Source organism: Fistularia commersonii, chromosome 2, assembly GCF_037954325.1.
Source record: "Fistularia commersonii isolate RoL2024-O1a breed Wild chromosome 2, RoL_Fcom_v1.0, whole genome shotgun sequence".
Classification (NCBI taxonomy): domain Eukaryota; kingdom Metazoa; phylum Chordata; class Actinopteri; order Syngnathiformes; family Fistulariidae; genus Fistularia; species Fistularia commersonii.
In genome coordinates this window covers 7645318-7668665 of record NC_141285.1, presented here as the reverse complement: position 1 = coordinate 7668665, position 23348 = coordinate 7645318, and the positions used below count along the sequence as shown (strand labels likewise).

Below are 23348 nucleotides of genomic sequence, written 5' to 3'. Positions count from 1 at the left end.
AAGAAATTCATGTCCAGTTGCCATGACAAGAAGATTTTGACAAGAATTCACCACGATATGGATTACTGAGAACCTCAACAGACAAACAGGCACATTGTACGACAGTGTCAAAACTCAGAAAGTTTACGAGAAAATGTCTTCTCTTCAGTTCCAGGACAGCTGACTTGGTCACAGAAGTGTCGCCCAGTCCCAGGGATCCAGAAACTCCCTTTCAGCTGGGACCAGAAGGCTCTTCTGTTTTGGGAGGAGTTGTGTGGTTTAACCCTCCCTCGCAATTCAAGTCCAATATGGACTTTGGGAGGAACAGAGTGGCATGTGGCTACTGCAGAAAGGATATGACTCACAGATTGGCTAATGGCTAATAAGGTGGATGTGTAGTCTCAGAAACCACTCAACTTCTGTTCAAGGGAGGTCAATTCGATGAGGAGAAAAAAATATTTTGGTGGGTTTTGATGAAGTCAAAGAAGTTAGCTTTATTGAATACATTATTCTGATAATTTCCTCAGTACATTTGAGTTACCCCCATGGTAACAGTTTCCCCCCGAATCATTTATTCAACTCGATGGAAATTAACATGCAAGCCTAAAAATGTTTTTTTTGATCTCCACTCCACCTTGATTTCCACTCCCTGTAGCCTCGCTGTTCCACCCGGGCTCCTTTCATACACACTGTGTATGTCATGCTGCGACTAATCTTCATTCCTCCCCTTTCCAGAGCATGCCTCCACAGCTCTCGATTTTCCTTAACCTGTTCTCCGCTCTCACTACAGATCACGTCATCTCCAAACAATCACAGGTGATGCAGAGTGCAGCTGCCTAATCCAGATTCCAGTAACCACATTAAAAGACTGACTTAATAACGACCTTTGCAGAAAATGAGCATGTTGCTGCTCTACATTTTAAACAATATTTAGACCCTTGTGATACATATTCTCCAACTTGAAATATATCCAATGAGAAGAAGGTTGGAAAGTGGATTCAGGCATCACATGATGCATCCTCATTGAATTGTGTGGAGAAGAGGATCAAACACCTATTCAAGAGAATCAGATACACATATTTTCATTTCATGTGCTAACACAACCACCTTTTGTCACTGGTAATTTGACAACAATCATGTTAAAACAAATACTGATGCTAATGTTCAGTATTTCATTTTGTGCTCTGGAAAAACATGCCAACTGATCAATTTTCATGAGGGTTTCGGGAATAAGAATTTGACTATTGTAGGCTTCCTAAATGTCAAACCAAAATATACATGGTTTTTTGGAGTCACTAAAGCTGGTATGAAAGTGGTCTATGTTGTGCCAATGATGGCTGGTTGGTGAATATACCTATAGTATTACACTTACCTGCCTTCCTTCGATAAAGATAGTTTGAAGACCTCAATTCCTAGATTAAGGATTTTTCTCCACAGGTCCTCCATATCATAGCTACAATTTGGTAAAAAGGGTCATTCAAATCTGGTATTTAGGATTTACTGTGTTTTAAATATGAAACGTTTGATCAGAATGGTATTTTTTAGCACACAAGGGCTGTGTTTTTTTCCTAATATACCATACGTAAGTGGTCCCCAACCCCTGGGCCGTGGACCGGTACTGGTCTGTGGATCAATTGGTACTGGACTGCACAAGATATAATCAATTATTTCCATTGGGTTTATTATTTGACTAAACAATCCTTATTCTGAAAAATCTTTTATTTTGAAAAATGACCGGAGTCTCCCGGTTACATTTTGGTCACTTGAGAGCCTTGACCCACAAGCTATCAAAAGGAGCAAAAAAAAGAGGTCAGATGGAGAGTTTCTTTTTGAAGGGGAAAAGGTGTGGATTCACATTTATTATTATAGCTGCAAGATAAACAATTTACCTCCCCCCCATCCACGGTAAAATTGTCAAGCGTTGACCGGTCCGTGGTGATAAAAAGATTGGGGGCCACTGATTTAGAATGTCTAAATATGCAGGCACTCCATGCCTTTCTCAAACAATGTTAAAGCAGGCACTTGATTGATACACTAGCCCTTATGTACCACAGACACAAATCAGACAGATTTTGTTTATGCTGTGTCACACCTGATGCTTTGGCATGATGTATAACAGATTGATTAGCTTCAAATAAGGGTATTCTTTTCTTGAAACCTCAAGAGGATTTACACTGAATGAATGAGCATTTTCTTTCAGCCTTGGACAGTGATTCATCTTAACAGTTGGACATGAAAACTGTCAGGTGGGTTCGAGACTAAGGCATTTCCCAGCAGGTGAAGCAGATATAAGATTGCAGGGTTAAAGAGTCTAACTAGTTTCTCACAGGGAGAAATTGAAAACCATTTACAAAAACATTGTTCAACAAACTATCAAACTTTAGTAAAAACTTCTAATTTCATCCTTTTTTTACTCTAACTGGTAGTAGTGTAGTATCAGTTATCTAAACCATGCAATACTATGACTTACTGCTTTGTGAGCTGAAGCTTAAAATACACAATAAGCACAGCACAAGTTTTTTTCTATTTGAGAATGTCATCAAACAGGTTGCCTAGCAAAACAAATATTAGAATTTGGAGGATAAAACCTTTAAACAGTGGTTTCCAAATGTATGAGCCATATTGGAATCAAATTGGCTTAAAGTTTTCTATCTCCTCCCATCTGCAGGCCCACAGATTCAGAGCTAAATGGGTTAAGTGAAGACATGGTTGCAAAGAAATAAAAAACCAAAGAGATCATTCATAAATCCAAATAAGTAATAAAAGTTTATAAAAATCCAAAGTTAACAAGTTTCACAATAAAGTACCCCTGAACACAACAGCAAAAAAGATCTTCTATCACTGTAAAGTAAAACAAAGAGTTAACCTTGGTCAGTTGTAATTTCGTTTACCAAACAAAGCATTTAAATTTACCTGAAGAATAGATAGCAAATTCATTACCAGAATAGAAAAACTGTTAGCAGTAAAGGTTTCTAACCATGTCATACTAATTAGTTTGCAGTCTCAGTAAAAAAAAAAAAAAAAAAGAGGAAAAACTCAAATATTAATTGTGGCTTCAGAACACTGTAAGAAGAAAAACTTATCTTAAAAAATGTTTTTTGGGAGAAATCAAATAAAGCCAGTTGATGCTACTCTGACAAATTTTCCTTTTTGCTTGCTCAGGAGAATGTGTACATAGAACACCCATTCTGATATGTGGCTATGTAGTTTCATAAATCAACCATACAGCCAGGCACTGAGCTCTCTGTTTTTTAAATCATGTTGTCATCTTCTCCTCCTCCGTACATATCAGCCAGTTTCTTGAATCGAGGTCCCCAGTCATTAAGGCAGTCATAGTCCTGGTCGCCACTACTAGAGGAATTCAGCGATGACAGGCTTCCTGCATCTGAGCCACCTCCTTCATAATCAAACACCAGGAGGGAGTCGTAGGGTGGAGCTGTTGGGTCATTATCAGCTGCCTTTAAGTTCTGAAAGGGGAGCAGAGGACTTTTTAAAGAGTCTATTTTGACAAAGATTGCAACATTTGGAGGAAGCACAAGAAAATATTTACTAATGTATCTTTAAAGAAGAATATCGAATTAACATTGACTATAGGTATAGGACAAGTCATTCATTTCAACTTGACACATGAGCGTTTGACTCACATCGTCGATGAAGTTACCAATCTCCTCTGGGTTGGCAGGGCGAGGCCTGTATTGCGGTGCAGGCATGAAGTTTGGCACCACGTCATTTCTGAAGACCTCAGGGCGATTGTCCAGACCTTGATGTAGAACACTGAGATCATAGTCCTGATTGAAGAACATACAATATGTAAATCACATTGATTGTAAGAACTCTATTTTATTCCTTTTCAAAAGGCAGCATGCACAGTGACTACTGGTAATGTTTCATATCTCAATGAGAATCAATCCTGGACAGTATCTTTATATACCTGATCATCCTCTCCGCCTCCCTCTTCATCGTAGTAAAAGATGTTGTCTCTGATATCATCATCTTGCAGCAAAGGCTCCTTTTTCTCACTTTTACGAAGTCTTACAAACAGAAGCAGCAACAGCATCAATACTGTCAACAACAAAGCATAAAGTAAAAAAAATACATTAGAATAATAGATAAAGCAAGAGTTCCTAAAGCCTTAGTGTAGGCTATACACAGTACTTATGGTTATTTTGGTTCTGTATAAAATAAATAGCTGGCACTAATGGCCAGGATTACGAAAACATATCAAAAACCAAAATCTTTCCACACATAAGCCTTGAACCCTCAGACTCACTGAGCAGCAGCAAGATTCCTCCAAGGATCCCAAGGATTCCAGGGAGGCCAACACCAGTTATCCTCGTCTCTCTGCATCGCACGTCCTTTCCAGTACAGTCGCACACCTCAGCCTGTACGGTGTTATCCTGCTCCAAGCCATAATTGTCAGCGACACGCAGGACAACATTGTACTCTCCAATGGCCAGGTCAGTGGCTAAATTCAGTATAATGCCGGTTTCTGCAAAAAAAAAACCAAAAAAAAAAACGTTTTCTATCCACAACATTTAAGAGAAAATAACATTCCCCCAACAACACAAGCCTATTTTACAAATGTGCCATTTAGCCTTGAAGTCCATCTTCTGTCTTTTATTGTCTTACTGGTTTCTTAGTCAGCACAAATGTTTCATTTTTTTAGGCAATTTTGCAAAATTCTTTTGGGTAATAGAAGATCATAATATACTGTCTGGGATGAAGCAAGATCTACATTTTGCTCATTGAAGATTGCATGATCATTATTTATTTGAAATAAATGCCTGCCTCCCTCTCAAATTAAACAAAGCAAAAACTGATTTTGTATTCAATATTTACAAATGGCCTGCTGCCTTCACTTATCAAGTAATTGAAGCACCAGAACCTAAAAAGTTGTTTTATAATCTGAACGTCAGTCATTTCCAAGTGATAAAAAGACAAATTTAGGTGGGGTGGGGGCAGTCTCAGCCGAAAGTAAAATTGTGTCTGGGATCATATTAAATTGGGTTTCTGTTTTTTCTTTTTGATGTTCCTGGTGTGTGGTGTTGCAGTGTACGCACTGGACTCGTTCATCCTGGCAGTCCAGTTGTTCTTAGACATGCCCTGCAAAGACACCCTGTAGGGAGCGGCAAATCCTGGCCCATCTTTGTCTGTCACTGACAGCATCAGAGGAGCCGACTCCTTTTTGCATACCTGAGGAAATATCAGATTTTATCCACTTGGTCTTTTCACCAAGTTGCTTTGCAAGTGTGTATGTGTGTGTGTGTGGGGGGGTGTTCAATGTTCCCTTTTAGGATTACACATTTGAATGATAAACAGTTTGACTGACACAAAGAGAATCTTGAACTTGAGGACTTTACATTGATATGCCTCAAAGAAATTTTAAAGTTGTGGTAACATCACTTCCATTACTTTGATTCCTGGTATTACATGCGAGTCAATTGATTTAGTTGGAAGTTTACCTTGACACCACGTTCTTCTATACTGGGGGCATTGTCATTAACATCTTCAAGCTGTATCACAAGGGTACCTGTACCTGTGGCTGGAACTTCATCTGGTATGACACACACAATAAACTAATCCTGTTACAAATTTTCTTGAGCAGTCATCAAACATTACCATAGACAAGCTACTTTTTCCAGCTCTTTTTAAGATGTTATGGTAAGCATTAACTGTAAAGTCTTCAATTGGTTCAAAATAAATGTAGGAGTTTAAATTCTGCTGCACTTACCATTGTCATAAGCACCAATGAGGGCAGTATACTTGTTGTCCTTGACAAAGAGCGACTCTCTGTCCATGGCATTCTTCACAGTTATCAGGCCTGTATCTCTGGCAACATTCAGCCAGCCTGCTGGGTCACTGACTATCTTATACCTGAAAATGAGAGCATCAGTTGACTGACAGCAAACTTTAATGACTCCTTTCTCTGACTGACCTTTGCCAGAAAAATGCTTAGCAGTTAGTCTAGACCCTCTTAAGTCCCCGTTGGTCATTTAAGTGGAACACAATCCTATAAATGATTACTTTTCTCAGTTTTCATGAAAATAACATTTGCATCCAGTGGTAAGGTTACAAAGCAAAGATCTTACATGACTTTCTGATTGCGTGCAGTGTCTGGGTCCGAGGCAATGTACTGAACCACTTCGCTGTTTGCTGGGAGGTCCTCACGTTTTGACACAATCTTTTCCATCGGTTCAAAGATTGGCGCTTCATTAACATCAGTCACAGTAATCACTACAGTGGTGGTGGCTGTAGGCAGCTTAACAGCAAAAGGAACCTCATTCTCAACAGTGACCAGCAGGGTGTGTCTGCTGTTCTTTTCAAAGTCCAGGCCCTGATTTTAAAAAGGAAGACAAAATCTGTTACAACCCATTCTGGTAAAAAGGTAGTTTTAACTTTAAACCACAATGGTTGAGGTTAGGCAGCATTTAGGCACATCAATTACCTCACTGAAATCATATCATGATTTTTTTGCCCTCACAAGAGCGGTTTTATACAAACACATTGAACACAATTGAGAAAAAAAAAAAAAAATCAGGTGAGAAATACCACGAATTAAGAATTTTGCTCATTGAGACACCAAGACATGATTAGTTTTTGCACTTTGTTGCAGCTGAAGTTAAGAATTGAGAGTTTCAATGGCAACATTCGGATGGCCTCTGCATGACACTTCTTTTCTCACAGTGTCTATCATAAGTATTCACCCCCTTGGATGTATTACCCTTTTAGAGCTTTCATAAATCAATAATGGTCAATAGATTTTGTGTTTTTTTTTTATTTTTAAACACAAAAATTTATTGGAAAAACTCTTTAATGTCAAAATGAAACCTGATTTCTACAAAGTAATATCAATGAAAGAAAATATATAAAGAAGTATAATTGTTTGCATAATTAATTACCCCCTTCCAGTCAGTATTTTGTTGATGCACCTTTGGATGCAATCACAGCAGTGAGTCTGTGTGAATAAGTCTCGATAAGTCTTGTACATCTGCCCAAAGCAATTTTGCTCCATTTTTCCTTGCAAAACTGCTCAAGCTCTGTCAGGTTTTGTGGGTATCGGGCATGAACAGCCCTTTTTAAGTCCAGCCACAAATTCTCTATAGGATTGAGGTTTGGCCTTTGACTTGGCCACTCCAGAACATTTACCTGTTTTTTTTAACCATTCCTGTGTAGCTTTTGCAGTATGGTTCGGATCATTGTCTTGCTGGAAAATAAATCTTCTCCCAAGCGGTAGTTCTCAGAGACTGAATAAGATTGTCCCCCAGGATTCCAGTGTATCTTGCAGCATTTATTCTGCCCTCTATCTTTACAAGCCTTCCAGGTCCAGCTGCTGAGAAACATCCCCACAGCATGATGCTACCATCACCATGCTTAACAGTGGGGATGTAGTGTTTTTGGTGATGTGCAGTGTTTGGTTTCTGCCAAACATGAAGTCTTATCTGATGCCCAAAAAGCTCGATTTGGTCTCATCAGACCAAAGAATCTTCTTCCACTTGACCATGGAGTCTTCCATGTGCTTTTTGGCAAACTCTAATCGAGATCTAATATGACTTTTCTCCAACAGTGGCTTTCTCATTGCCACTCTCCTATTAAGCTTTGACCTGTGAAGAAGCCGGGCAGCAGTTGCTATATGCACAGTCTCTCCCATCTCAGCAGCTGAAGCTTGTAACTCCTTCAGAGTAGTCGTAGGGGTCTTGGTTACTTCTCTCACTAATCTCCTACTTGCATGTTCACTTAGTTTACGAGGGCGGCCTGATCTACGCAGATCACACAAGTGCCATATTCCTTCCATTTCTTGATAATGGATTTCACTGACCTCTGGGGGATGTTCAATGCCTTGGAAATTTTTTTTGTATCCATCCCCTGAATTGTACTTCTCAATCACCTTTTCCCTGAGTTGCTTGGAATGTTATTCTGTCTTCATGGTGTAATTGTCGCCAAGAATACTGATCCACCAGTCTGGACCATTCGGACACAGGTGTTTTATACCTCAATTACTTGAAGCACACCGACACCACTCAGGTGATCTTCATTTCACTAAATGTGAGACTATTGGCAAGAATTTGATGGACCTCTATTGAATTAGACCATTAACTTAAAAAGGGGGTGATTAATTATGCAAACACTTATATTTCTTTATGTATTTTTATTTCATTGACATTACTTTGAAAAATATGTTTTCACTTTGATATTAGAGTTTTTTCCAATAATTTTTTGTGTTAAAAAAGCCAAATTTTATTGACCAAGAATGATTTATGAAAGCACTTGTGATAGGCACTGTATGTAATAAACACATTTTTCTGTTGCCACCTCAGGTCTAAAAAAAATAAAGGCACGTTCTTTATAAGATATGTCCCCATATTTAGACCATATATAAAATATCATTAGTATCACAAATACAGTGGTAGTTATTAATTTACATTCTACATGACTAAATGTCTGTGGAGTTCCTTAGTCATCAAGGTCATGGTGAACTGTCAAAATCTTCTTGTTGTAGTAACTGGCTTTCTTCAGTTCTAATAACCTGTGGGGAGTTTCTGAATATAACGGTTATATTTAGAAACTCCCCACAGGTCATTAGAACTCAAGAAGCCTTTTGGATGAGGGGACAATGTCTTCAAGCGAAGAAATTCAAGTCCACTTGCCGCAACAAGAAGATTTCGACAATAAATGACTAATACAGGGAATACAACACATACATTAGAAGGGGAAGAAATCCTTACTTCAACAAAATTTTCCTTTAGCCTATCATGGATAACCATGAGCAGTGAGGAGCAGCTAACTTGTTCAACACTTACAGACTAGGAGGAGCTTGAAAATCAAACCTGCAAAATTAAGCTACAAGACTACAGCTCTTACCATCTGAGCTGTCCCAGGAAAAGGGAAATAATTCATACTAGCAGCATCTCTAATTGAAGGGGTTTGAAAAAAAACACATAATAATGAATCCCATGTTTCCTGTCAAATCATCAGATTCCAGATAGGGGTGTTTTATTTCACACCCACAAAATCCAACAGTGGCTCACAGTAGTACCTAATCTGTCACATATTAAGATAATCAGTACATATTCCTACCTTGGCAGTGTAAAGAATGCCTTCGTTTTTGTTTGTTCCTGTTTTCACTTTGAAAAGAGTTCCAGGATCTCCATCAACAATTTTAAATTTGGCATTCCAAGCAGGGGAATGTGCTTCATCATTATCAGTCACCATCATTTTGGCCACCAATGTGTCAATTTTGTTTTCTGCCACAGTTGCTGTATACTGAGAAAAGCAGAAGTTTGAGAAATACAGGGTTTCTACAGAATGCTTTCAATTAATACACTGACAGGTTAATGACAATTGTTTATATCGGATTTGAATAGTTTAAACATGAAACTGACTTTATAGCTATGATAAACACTGACTAAATGAAGCTTGTTTTGACTTAAGTGAAAATGTGATCACTTTGAAAACAATAATGCAAAACTGACTTCTCAATGGATGTTCAAAGCAATGTGAATGATTTGGCTCTTTAGAGGGTCAGGGTCCATTATTTTTGTGTACTTACCGAGGGTTGGGTGAAGACTGGAGCATTATCATTACTATCTGTGACAGTGAGAATGACTTTGGCTTCTCCTCTCAAGCCCTTTCCTTTCATGTCAGCAGCTACTACCACAAGAGTGTATTTTGGGTATTTCTGCCGAAACAAAAAGGTTTGATCCATTAACCATTTTGATGTGAATTTTTTTTAAAGAAGTGAAGACCTTTATTGTCATATTCAGTTATACATAGACCACAACATCAGCAGAATTTAACCAATGAATTTAAGCCATTATGGATGGACTGTGGGCAGAAGGCAGCTAGTGAACAACGCCAAGGGAGCAGTTAGGGGTCCAGTGTCTTGCTCAACACTTTGACAGGCTAGGAGAAGCTGTCAATCAAACCAGGGATGTTCCGTTCCAAGGACAACCACTAACCCTGTACACCAAGCTGCCCCTTTTCCAGTCAATCTGAGCTATATTCCCTTCAGCATCTCCTGGGTCTTTGCTGGTGGGATATGCCCAAGTGCCTCACCATGGAGACATCCGTGAAGCATCCTGGGCAGATGTACAAGACACCTCATTTGGCTCCTCTCGATGCCAAGGAGCAGCTCTACTCTGATATCCTCCTGGATGGCCAAGCTTCTCGCCTTCTCTTTAAGGGAGAACCCTGACACCCTGCGGAGGAAATTCATTCTGGCCACTTGTATGAACGATCTTTTTCTTTCTGTCACTACCCACAGTTCATGACCATGTGTGAGGGTTGAGACAGAGATCGACCTATAGGCTCAATCAGAGCCCAGCTCCTCCTTTACCACTACAGGCCAATGCACCATCTGCATTGTAGCAGGTGCAGGACCAATCCGCCTGTCAAACTCCCACTCCACCCTTCCCTCACTCGTGAACAAGACCCCAGGATACTTGAGCTCCTCAACTTGGGGTATGCTCTCATCCTAGCCTGGAGAAGGTACACCACCTTTTTCTAGGCTGAGGACCATGGCCTCTAATTTAAAGATGCTGATTTTCATCCAAGCCGCCTCATATTCAGCTGCTAACTGCTCCAGTCAAGAGCTGGAAATCAGATGAAGCCAACAGAACGACATCATCTGCAAGAGGCTGAGACCCAATGCTGAGGCCCCTAAACAGGAGCCCCTGAATACCCTGTTTGCATCTACAAATTCCGTCTATAAAGGTTATGAACAGCCTTGACAAAGTCCAACCTTCACTATAAATGAATCAGATTTACTGCTAGCAATGCCGACCAAGCTCTTTACAACAGTAATACAGGGACTGAATGGGCCTTAGCCCATACTCCTGGTGTCACCCTAACAGGACTCCCCCATTGCACATAGAAAAAAACAGACTAGTTGGGCTCCCATCCAGACTCAGGACCCTGCTGAGTGTAAAGTTGGTTATGAGACGAGAACCAAAACTGAAGTGCTCCTCTTGAATTTGAGGTTCAACTGCCAATAGACCCTCCACTCTAGGACCCTTGAATAGTCCTACCCGGGAGGGGAATAAGGTGCCTGATCCCCAGTAGTTGGAACACACCCCTGTACAAAGAGTGTACCAATCCAGAGGCACTGTACTCGACATCCACGCAATGTTGCAGAGGCATGTCAGCCATGACAGGCCCGACAACATCCAGAACCTTGAGATCCTCCAACGTCTCCAGTTAAGGTCAGTAGCACCCCATCCCCTCTATACACAGTATTGACAGTGCACTGTGGGACACACATTTTAACAATTTCATATAATTCAGATCACACAAAAATGATCAAAACACTTCCTTTTACTTTGTACTGATGAGCTAATAAGCATGCCAAAACAATGTGTGAATTGTTGTGGTTTACTAAAAATCTTACTTGGAAACAACAGTGGGTAAAGTATAATGCAAATGAGGAAATAAAAAAGGCTATTACATTGATGCCTTACTTCAGAGACATATTCAGGTTCTCTCTGAACTAGCATGAGTGCTTTCTGGTGTAGAAAAATGACCCCCAATTCAGGCAAACTTTAAAACATTGGCTATGCAGATAACTAGTGAGCCAATTCCCATTTAAAATGTACTTTTCTGATTGATTCTCATTTATTCTCACAAGGTAATCTAAGCCTTTAAAACATGAAATCATGCACTTAATAGTCAAGACACCTATCAATAGAACATTCTAAAATCATGAGTCAAAGAATAAACAGTAATGACACCGTACAGCTAAGTGTAAAAAAAACAAAAATTACAATTTCATAAAAGTCATCTTTGTCTTAAACTTTGATTTAGCATTCCCTGTATAGCCAGAGTCGTTCGGTGTCTGACAGTAATTATGAGAGCGGCAAGCTCACCTCTCTGTCAAGGCCCCCTGCATTGACCCTGATGGCGCCAGTAATCTTGTTGATCTCGAACATGTTTTCAGACGGAAACACGGGGTCTTGTCGGTCAATAAAGTAACCAATATCTGAGTTGTCAGTTTCTGGTTGATCAGCATCAGTGGCATTTACTTGGATTACCTCAAAACCTAGAGAGAGACATTAAAAATTCACACAATACTATTTGCTTAGCCGCACTCTACACCAGAAAGGGTGCCTCCCTCTTTTACATTCTGTGAAGCACTGGGCAGAAACAACAATCACAGTTCATTTTGTAGATTCTGTGTTTTCCTTTTGCAGTCTTTGATTCCTCACCATTATAAAACAAATTTCAATGACCAAAAGACTTAACGTTTGTTTAAAATCTCTGCTGAACAGCAGGTTATGAACTAGGCTAAATTGCACTAGCAGACAGCACAGGACAACATTCAAGGCAAATGTAATCCATCGTGTAAACAAGGAATTAGGGAACTATGGCTTGTGTAGCAAAAATACAATTGTATCTTAACTGTCAATTCCTTTGTAATCACCACAACACACTATTATGCTTATACCTGTCAGTGCATATGCCTGGCTCCTGTTTGTCATCTAGTCCAACATACCTATTGGTGATGCCTCTGCCACTTCACCCAAGAAAGTATCTTGAATGAACACAGGATTGTTGTCGTTCTGGTCAATGACATTAACTACAATCTCCATTGGTGCTTCAGCATTCCCTGAGCCATCTGCCACGGCATGGGCGAGAAACTGAAACACATTTGCGTTATTGTTACTGTTATTCCAGTCACAATAGCAAGAATAAAAGCAGCAACTTTAATTCTTAATACATACATTAAAATATAAAAAATGTATAGAGGAACAGTTTGAATCTTAAACTTGCTCACTTGACCTAATGCAGAGTATACCAGTCTACTATTCAAGGCATCTGCAGTAACTCTTCTGACCATAGACATTTTCATAGTGAGGCTAAAACTCACAAAAGCCATGTTGCAGAAGCTGTATGGGAGGAATGCATTCCATTGAACCTGACACAACAACTGCTGTGATATGTCAGACTCATCTGGAACTACACAACATATACCTTGCACTTAATGCCTTTTTGATTAGAAAAAGAGAAATATCACCACTGGGCAATGCAAACACCCCAGCAGCCTGAGCAGTATTATTGTTGACAGAGCTTTGTCAGAGAAGATTTTCTTCTTGGAAATATGCATAGTCTCTCCCTGGTCATCCTGAATATATGGCTGCTGCATTCTTACAACAATTCAAAAACAGAAAGTGGACTATCTGGTCAAGTTTCAAAACAAAACAAGATCATTTGACAAATAACTTATACATGACTACATCTGCGGATTATAAACCAGACCATTTTAGAAATTGCAGTCATAACTTCAACATGGATGATGAATTCATTTTAAAAATTGGAAAGTGAATGTCTGCATAGCACAGAACAAAAAGCTGAAAATGGCAAGCCACTTTGCAAAATGAATAGAAATAAAAAAACTAAATGAGCAAGTCTGTAAAGAGTAATCCCACTACGGATAACATGATCCACCTGGATCAGGAAGGAACTGGTGGAGGGCAGGAGTAAGATCACATTCACTTTTTAAAATATATTAGACCAGAGGTCAAGAACCTACGGTTTGCGAGCCATATATGGCTGTTCCGGTGACAACCTATGGCTCCCAGAAAATTTTGAGTTGAAAAAAAATTAGTTTTGAAGATAGATTTCACGGGTCACCCGTTGGTGGGGTCGGGAACCATTAGCTTCAGAGCATGTCATTGTAAAGGTGAAGAAATTAACTTTATCAGATGGCTAACTAGTTTAAGATCAAAAGATCAAAAAAAAAAAAAAAAAAAAGACAATGATTACTGTGCATTCCAGGCTGCGTGGAAAGAGGAATTTGCATTTGGATCTGCGGTATGTCTAATATGCAATGATAAATTTGCATAGATGAAACGGTCAAATATTGAACGGCACTTCGAACAAATCCATGCAGCACCAGAGGTCGCATTAAAAATAAGACCTAGTTAATTTATTATACAATGAAATACTATATGGCTCTCAATGAAATACATTTATAAATATTTGGGTTTTATGGCTCTCCCAGTCAAAAAGGTTCCTGACCCCTGCATTAGACTGTAGTCTAGTCTAACTCAGTGAAAACCATATTTCAAGTAAATTCTTACTTTTAGCAGAATATGAAGATGTGATAAAACAGTTTCCTTTGAGCCAAGTAATGGAAGAAAATTTGCAGTCTAAATATTGATCAAAATCATTTCAATTCAGGCTATAAATATGAAGCCCAAGTCAGTGGATGGTAACACGAATGAGGTAGCTCACTCTGTACTTCATCTGCTTCTCTCTGTCCAGCGGCTGCGTAAGATACAGATTACCACTGTCTCGGTCCATGGTAAAGAGGCCAAAAGGTGGCTCGTCAGCTCCTGGACCAGTTATGCTGTAATAGATCTTCTTTACTGTATCTTCATTGGATCGAATCTAAAAAAAAAAAAAAAACAGTTTATAGAATTATTTCACCATTTGCGTTTTAGAAATTGAAAATATGCATAATCCTGGGGAATGGTTAAAACAAAACCTCAAGAATCATTCAATAGAATCAGTGTGAAAATGCAGTCATTTGGAACTGCTGGGTCGCTTACCTGAGAAACTTTTTCAGGGAAAGGTCCTCTGCCATTCTCAGCAACATTTATATTAGGAATTACCCAGTCCCTCTTCCTTCTCCTCAGCCCATCACTGGACTTGGGGAAATGCAGAACAAGTGTTTCTGGGGCACCGGCACTCTGAAAAGTATGTACATGTATAGTCATCCTGTTTGTACGACATATGACCTCCTCAAAAAACTTTTTCAATACAGGAATGCGATTGTTGCCAAATGGTAATCTGCAATGCACACTTCTATGCTACCTGGAGTGTGAAAAACATTCATAAATATAGCTTTCATCTTAATTTAACAATAAGGAGGTAGTATCTGTTGTATTCAGAACAATTCACTATACAATTGCCCAGTGGTCGGTCGTCAGGGCCTGCAAGGCCTTCTCTGCTGGCCTAAAAAATATCTGAATCACATATGTAAATTACATTTTGTCCATGAATACTTATAAAATAATCATGACGGTCTGTTCACTTCCTTTAATAGCTTTTCTCCTGGTTGTGCTGTTTCCAGACATATATTTTCATTTTAACCAATCACATTTCAGCCATAATCTTTTGCCAGGCAGGGTCAAAGTCAAAGGAATCTGCCTGTGGGGGGGGGGGGGGGGGGGGGGGGGGGAGACAAAATCAGTTCTGCAAGCCCTTTAAGCAAATAAGTATTGATGACGCTGTTCCTTCAACCAATCAGATTTTGAGCTGGCAACATCAAAGCCTTGTAGGCTACAGCAACGTCAGTGTATTCACACCCTCTGATTGCATAGTCAGAGAGTGGACAAGTGTATTAGCGAGGAGAAGCATACTAGCGAGCTGCTAATAGAAATAGTTGTGTTTGTTTGATATCAGTATTGTCAAGCGACAATGGCTGCACGAGGAGAAGAAACGGATTTAGTTGCTAATATATTGTTACAGCCGTTTTCTAGGTGGAGTTTTGAAGAAAAGTTAGACATAGTTAAGAAAGGTTGGGTAACTCCTAAGCTAGGGAACCTGTCACAACCAGAAAAAGGATTAGTCTGACATTTTCAAGCCACGAACTACAACCGGTACCCCTGGCTCACAGGCACCGAGGTACACTGCAAATTGTATTAGTGGGAGTGCTTGGAGACGAAGCGCACGGATACCCTATACGACAGAATAATAGAACTCTATTTGAAGAAAGGAAGGAGGATGGATTGTGTCTACAAATGATCAGAATTTTGGTGAGTAAAATGCTGCTATTTTCCTTAATAATACTGAAAGTTTATAAAGATATTATTGGTGTTTTTTATGTGTCGCAGCTATAAAGGCATTTATTCTGGCTTCTGTCTGTTTTTGTGGTTCCCGCCAGGGGACTGGACTTTGTCTCGGTGTGTTCAGATTTCATTCAGGGAAAAACATCATAATGGTCAGGAACTGATCAAGCAAGAATGGTTTATTCAAAGTCAGGAAATACACTTACGAGATATACCGGGGTAGAATGAATGTCACCCCGAGAGGATCGTTCACCCTCTCTGCACACCCGCTGAGACACGTCCAGTGGATGTGCAGGTGAGGAGGTTCTGGCCCCGAGCCGAGGAGGCGCGGTCATTTTATACCATCGCCTCAGGGTCAGGTTTATTTCCTAATAAGGACTTGTTTTACACACTCTTGGAATTTGGGCACTTGGGGTGCCGGGCTGCGTCCCGGATAAAGCTGGAGGGTGCGCAATCGATTACGCGCGGGGGGGATGTCAGTGGAAGAGTACAGAGTTGAGCATCCCTTTGTCTTCACATGATACACTCCCACAGGTGAATTTTAACCCTACACGAGTTATCTACGATGTACCCTCCTTTATACTGCATTTCTGCATAATTAAATGTTTTTTTTTTTATAGCCATAAACTAATTATGGGGGGGTGGATTGATTCGGAGTACCACTGAAGGCCTAGGTGTAAAACAGCCCGCCATGGCAATTGCCTGATATTATCTATGAAAAACTCTTGACAAACTAATTAGGTTAAACCTGACACACTCGAAGAGAAGACTTTATCATGTATAGCTAAACTGAAAGGTGATTTTTTTTGTTCTTATACTCTTCATACCCACAAAGGTGAAACACTCACTATAAGATTCAAAAATTAGGAGTTGGAACAAAACAAAAGCTTTCCCAAATAAAATTAAGTTGAAACAGGATTAAATGGCAAAGCAAACTGTGAAACATTTTAATGACATTTAGGACTACTAAAATCAGTCCAAGGGGACAAGCAAAATTTGAGAATTGTTTATTGTTTATTAATTGTTTTGGCATTAATTAAAACTAATTCTACCTGTGAGTTGTCCTTTGGGGCGGGGCATGCCAGGTAGGGCTGATGGTTCTGATGTTCATGATTGCCATGATTATGCTGGTTGTTGCCTGGATGACTTTGATGAGGATAAACTATCCTGACTGGAATGGTCATCTTGATACCTTGCGAAGTCCAGGTGTGGATGAAGAATCTGAGGTGTCCTTCATGAAGAAGAACTTCTCTCTGAACCTGCAGTACAAGGAAAAAACATTATGGCGACAAAAGATCAAGTTCAATAATCTTAGCATGAATAAAAAAAAATATAACACTGACAAAATGAAGTGCTCCTATGGATGATTAAAAAATTGCAATAATTGTTAACTGAGATGTAGACCATACTTATTCCATTAGTCAACCTTGAAGAAAAGAAAAGCATCTTCAAAGTTCAAAGCCAAAATAGACATCTGTCAAAATATTTAAATGTGGGGAAAAGATATATTTTTTGTAAGAGTATTAACATGACAACGACCATATTAATCCCCCTTGGGGGCTCTCTGCAACTAACCCGTCATGGATGAACCATGAGCAGTAGCTCATGTTAGGGCACAACAACACTTCGACACACTGGGAGGAGCCAGGAACCAAATCAGGAATGTTCGGTACCAAAGACGATTGCGCTACTTCCTGCGCCATGCAGCCCCAATATGTATTATTATTTTCCTTGCTTATCTTATGTTTGTCAATGAAGATAAGATTTTGATTTCGACTGAAAACCTCAATCTAGTTCTTCTTCTGTCAAGCAACCTTCAATACAGCACTATTACTTTCTCAGTTAAAAAAAATTGTTGCACTGTGATGAACAGGATGCTCAACAGGAAAAGCAAGATAAACCCCAATGGGATAAAAGATACAAAAAAAGAATACAAGGGCTAAGAGGACAGGTTACATCAAAGACTATGGAAAAGAAACTTGAGGCTCTGAATTATTTTGTACTCACCCTTAAAACACCATCTGTCTGTAAGGTAAAATGACTGTTGTCACTGCCAAACCGAAACCTTGTTCGGTTGGAGCACTCACTGAAGTCCACTGCCATTTAAAACAAAAACACAGTTATTCACATTAACATGAAGGGAATTCTTTCTTTTGATTTCTTTCTATTCTACTGAAACTAGAATACAGTGGTTTTACACGAAGAAGAAATTACCATATTTTTCGGATTATAAATCGCAGATTTTTTTTTTCAGTTTTGCAGATTGGGTGAGATTTATACTGTGGAACAACTTCTGTCATTTATTAAATTATTGAGCTCTCTTGCTCTGATGTGTGTGTGTCTCTAATATATCAGCGATCGTCACACACACACACACACACACACACGCACGCACGCCAACCAATCAAAATCCGGCGGGGCATGCCAGAAGTGCATTGGGAAAAAAAAGATACTACCTGCTACCTCTGTACCTATGAAAATTGATCACTTCAACATTAGCGGTAAACTATAAAAACAACTGAGAAGGACTGAACTAAAATGGCACGGAAAAGAAAATAATATTCTGCATATTCCAAGCTGGAAGTCATGTAAAATACAGCCGAAAACGGCAACCGAGCAGCAGAAAGAAAGTTTGAAGTTAGTGAGAAACTTGTAAGGGACTGGCGAAAAGCAGAGGTTACACTTACTGAAATGAAGAAAACTAAAAAAGCTAATCGCGGGCTAAAAAGCAGGGTGGGCCCAGCTAGAGGAACGAGTTCACACGTGGGTGCTTGAACAACGTGCTGCCGGGAAAGGCTTGTCAACAGTGCAGTTGCGTCTTCACACCCAGGTAGTTGCCAAGGAGTTGAATATAAATGACTTTGCGGGAGGCCCTTCCTGGTGTTCATGCAACGCAATCCAAGGACACCGTCCTGTCGCGATTCAGAAAGGCTGGGATGATTGGAACTGCAACTGACAATGACTCTGACGTAAGCGGCGCACCGGTAGAGGAGGAAGTGGCGCATTGTCTACCTTCGCAGTTGGCGGAGTTGTTCAGAAGTGAAATCGATGAAGATTTCATTGGATTTAGTGATTAAGACTGACACTGATTGGTTGTAGCATGTGCTATATGCTATACCGTAGTTATTTGAATGACTCTTACCGTAATATGTTACGTTAACATGGCCGACAAGGCACGTTCTCAGTTCTTTGTTTACGCTACATACAGGCCATACAGTGATCCCTCGCTATAACGCGGTTTACTGTTCACGGTTTCGCTACTTCACAGATTTGCATCGTGCATTGTGTTCTGCATTCTGATTGGCTAAAAAATCCCTCCGCTTCTTCTCTACCTGTGCGTCAATAACGTTGCAGTTTAATATGTACACGTACGTAAAACAGCTTGCCAAATTTACATTACGTACGTGCAAATTCTCTTGCAATTTCGAGTTTCTCTTAAATTCATAATGTTGACAAAACGCTCTGGACCGACAAAAGTGCCAGCGGCAGGGCCCAAAAGGCAGTGGAAGATGCTATCTATCGCAAGGTTTCTTAAACTTCTGGAGATGCTAAGGGAAGGTAAAAACTATGCGGCTGTGGGTCGGCATTACGGAATTAATGAATCTTCCGTTCGTTCCATAAAGAAGGAAGAAAAAAACATAAGAACGACAGCAGCAATAAGTTTTAATAGAGATGCAAAAAGGGTTGCAACTGTCCGCAACAAGACCACGGTATGTGTTTTTTCATAATCATTTTTAATTTTCTCCCGTTTAATCCAATTACTCGAGTCGCGGTGGGCGGTGCTAATCTCCGCAATTTGAAGCCTTCTGTTCACATTGATGATTAAAATTATTTGACAGTACAGTACAGAAGTTATTTGTCGAAAAAAACGTTTCTAAAGTACAGTACTTTTATTTGTGAAACAAATTATTGAGCTTGTAAAATGGTTTGTTCTTTCTTTTAATGTTTAATAGAGTATTCAATTGTATAATAATTGTAAAAAAAAAAAAAAAAGTTTCTACTTCACGGATTTTGCCTATCATGGGTTCTTTTTGGAACATAACCCCAGCGAAAAACAAGGGTATACTGTACTACGTTATACTTTTACAGCCTGTTGTACTCTATTCTATTTCAAATTGCCTTTCAAGATGAAACGTCTATTCTTGGTGTTGGATTTTCTCAAATAAATTTCCCCCCAAAATGCACCTATATACCCCAGTGAGACTTGTATATGTTTTTTTTCGTTCTTTATTATGAATTTTTGACTGGTGAAACTTATAATCCAGAGCAATGTATAATCCGAAAAATACGGTACCCCTTGAATACTGGTCATTTGCATTAAGACTTATTTATTAGACACCTAATACGGCACTTTAATTGACTTATTACACCTCTCAATTGGAATCTTTGCTCTTTCATGTGCAGATGCCTCTAGCTCAGTGTTGTTTGATTGCATCCCTGCTTCAGCTGTCCTCTTTAAATGTAAGAGTTTCAGTTGATTTTAAATCCAGTGACTAAGAAGGCAACCAGACTGTTGGGCCTTTTTCTCAACTAAGCTTGTTTTGACTTGGAGATGCTCTCTCTCTTCCCCTCTCCCTCCCCATCTAATCTCTGGACAGCTGTCTACAGCGGTCTGGACAGGAGCCATTTTACAGCAATGACATTCTACCAAGCAGATAAACCATGGAAGATGCCTCCACAATGATAGTAATAAATTAGACAAGGAATTTATATACAGATTGAAGACAACTACATGTTCTTACCGCTGCCAAGCACCATTCCTCTTGGCAGCCTCCGTCTGGCCACTTGGAAGACCAACGGATTGGACTTGAATCCAGGGACACATGTTTGCTCCACCGAAAACACAACTAACACCTAGCAGAAGAAACATCAAGCAATCAGACCTTAAATCACATTCTGAAAAGACAAAAAAAAAAAAAAAAGGAAGAACTTTATTTTTGGAAAAAAAAAAAAAAAACACACAAAACTGAATGATTCAATTCTCTTAACGCAAGTGAATGAACTGAAATCATGTCATTGAATCAAAATAGACATAATTCCAGATACTAAAACTTCTTTGTAGGGTCTTTAAAACGTCCTTCAAATGATATTGCTCACCAGCACTGTCAACCCTGACTAGTATCACATCTAAACATAATTTAATTGTGGCTGAAATATTTTCCAGATGACACTACAAAGCATATAATGTAATTGTGTGCATGTCTGAAGTGTTCTTATTTATTCATAGTATATAGTATGAGTCATCTGGTTACTACAGTAAAGGAATATTGATAAAACCTCTTTTTGGGGGGGTGGGGGCACACAGTCCCTTGTGGGAAATCATTCTCTGGATAATCGACCCATTAATCCAATGCACAGTACATAGAAAATGTGTCGAAGCTGGTTTAGTCAAGCAAAACAGGAGATATGGGCAACACCTTGATGTTGTCTCTGCTGTCTATTTGTGGATGTCATTTGGTTTTTCTAATTGTATCTACTAATATTTATAAATAACTGGTATGCTGCTGTGACAAAAGAATTTCCCCATGGAGATTAATAAAGTTTCTTATCTTAAGCCAATCCCTAAAGCATTTTATATTGACGAGCAGTTACTGAATGCCAGATAGGAAGTGACAAAGCATTTACACTTAGATCAATAAACATGTCTCAGGCTTTATTTGCAGAACTGGATTGTAGCACAATGTTACAACACATAGAGAAAAGGATAGATTCACATGGACAACTCCTTTCTGACTAATCCCAAAATGTTTAGAAGGAAATCAAACAATGTCTTGATCTGAATCTGATCATGTCTCATTACCCGATTCATGACAAGATCTTTCTTCATAATAACATCTCTTTAACAGAGCATGATTGCACATTCTGGTTGTCCTGCTTGGGTGGAAGGCAGAACTTTTTTTTTTTAATAACAGGTTTCATAGAACGTTATCGGGTGAAGACATTTTTCAAATGGCAGCACAAATAAAATATCATTACCCTTCGCATGATGGGACAATGGTACACAAGAGGGAGCAAAGGAGCCTGACTTATAATCGCATAGAAATCAGCTGCCAGTTCAGCAGAATTGTAGATTACAATGTGATTTTGAAATCTTTTTCGTCTCATGTTTGATATTACAAGAGAATCAATTGTTAATCAAAACTGTATCAATTCAATATCTCATAGGAACAGCGAACAGTTTCGTGGACCGAAACCTAGACAGAAAAAATGTCAACGTCATCAACGTCAGCAGGGCGTGGCGCCGTCGCCCAACAATTCGTGCTGGTGGCTAGTTAACTCCAGGTGAAGCAAAGACAAAAATCTTTATTGGTGTTATAAGGACGCCGATACCCGAACGGTTGTATCATCTTCAAAGATGGCAGCTTTATTTTGGCTTCGTGAATTAAATATCGAGAAAAAGCACTCTAATATTAAAAGACCATTGAATCTAAACTCCTCTTTTGCTCAGCGAGTTGCGGACCATAAAAATGGCGGTGTTACAGTCGGAAACGACGACAGAAACCGCGTTCGTAATGTCACCAAAAGAAGTAAAAGAAACACTTCCTCGAACGCCATTGGCTTGACTCACCTGAAAAACGACGATAAAAGTCCTCAAAACCACGATCCGGGCGGCACCCATCGGTACAGACGTCCTTTAATCCTCAATTAAAGCCCAGGAATTAGCCAGTTGCGTTTAATGTAGCAATATTTTCTCGGTTTTGCTTCAATCCGGGGTCTTTGTGCGATCACTCGCGTGCAGTTTCGGTAACTAACTTCAGCTGGGCGAGTTACTGCAGGTACTTTCAGTGTGACGTCAGCTCGCAGGTGCGTGACTTCCGTCTTCCTGTACCGGCCACGGGGATCTTGACACCTGCGGAGACTGAGACCGAGTTTCTGTCTCCGCTGTCCGAATCGAGTTTTTAACAGACACTGACAGATTCAGAGCTTCTCTATTGAGCTGCTTCTAAAAATTGTTACTCTCTGTCTCACTTCCCCTTATTACCAAAAGCTCAAACGAGTGCGCAAACGCGCTCACAAACCACAAACTTCACAGTGTGCTAAAACAAGGATGGCAGGAAGACAATTAAAATGTGCATTCGTAAATAGTACCAATAGTGCTATAAGTACTTATTACAAAAGTCGTATAAAATTAAAAACACAATGGAATTTTAAATATTCAAAATAAGGGATTTGTGTGATGAAAGTTAGAGTGATGTATGCCATTTTTGAATAAATGTTACTGGTTTGTGTGTGTTTGACTCAGATCAGATCAAATCCTCTCACAACAAAGATGCAAAAAGTCATGTTTACACACGAGACCCACCATGTTTGCCATCCTAGCAAAAGCCATGTTTCAGAATGGATGTGAAATACAAGTTGTAGTTATACAAGATACAATGTGTTTTGCAGAAAGACAGGAAATGCCGGCTGTAATGCACACTCCCATGTACTATGTAGCATATATTATTGTCTTGTGGTACAAGTACAAATGGTGTATCTCAGCATTGATCAATAGTTCATTAAGAGAAGAGCACTTCCCTCCTCCAACCAATCTGACTCAGTACTTCAGATGACTGAAAGGTTACTCACCACAGTGATCAGATT

General features: G+C 39.5%; 1 protein-coding gene across 1 annotated transcript; it reads right to left on the bottom strand.

Moving 5' to 3' along the window:
- Window positions 1-1204: 1204 nt before the first annotated feature.
- On the bottom strand, window positions 1205-22612 carry LOC147236225 (cadherin-1-like). Its single transcript, XM_086165191.1, has 18 exons — window positions 22333-22612; window positions 20507-20618; window positions 17772-17860; window positions 16817-17023; window positions 14523-14663; window positions 14206-14361; window positions 12464-12608; window positions 11838-12010; window positions 9527-9655; window positions 9055-9240; window positions 6069-6313; window positions 5711-5853; window positions 5442-5533; window positions 5040-5172; window positions 4250-4468; window positions 3911-4041; window positions 3624-3767; window positions 1205-3446 (listed from the first exon to the last, which is right to left on the bottom strand). Exons 1-18 carry the CDS (start codon window positions 22381-22383, stop codon window positions 3231-3233), a joined length of 2712 nt encoding a protein of 903 aa, XP_086021317.1. The 5' UTR covers window positions 22384-22612; the 3' UTR covers window positions 1205-3230.
- Window positions 22613-23348: the final 736 nt, after the last annotated feature.

Excerpts from the sequence above, each read along its gene's own strand:
- LOC147236225 (XM_086165191.1), bottom strand. The coding sequence starts at position 22,383 with ATGGGTGCCGCCCGGATCGTGGTTTTGAGGACTTTTATCGTCGTTTTT. Across the intron at positions 4,042-4,249 it reads AGGAATCTTGCTGCTGCTCA|TATTGATGCTGTTGCTGCTT; the intron begins GTGAGTCTGAGG and ends TGTTGTTGACAG. Across the intron at positions 3,447-3,623 it reads TTGGTAACTTCATCGACGAT|AACTTAAAGGCAGCTGATAA; the intron begins GTGAGTCAAACG and ends CTCCCCTTTCAG.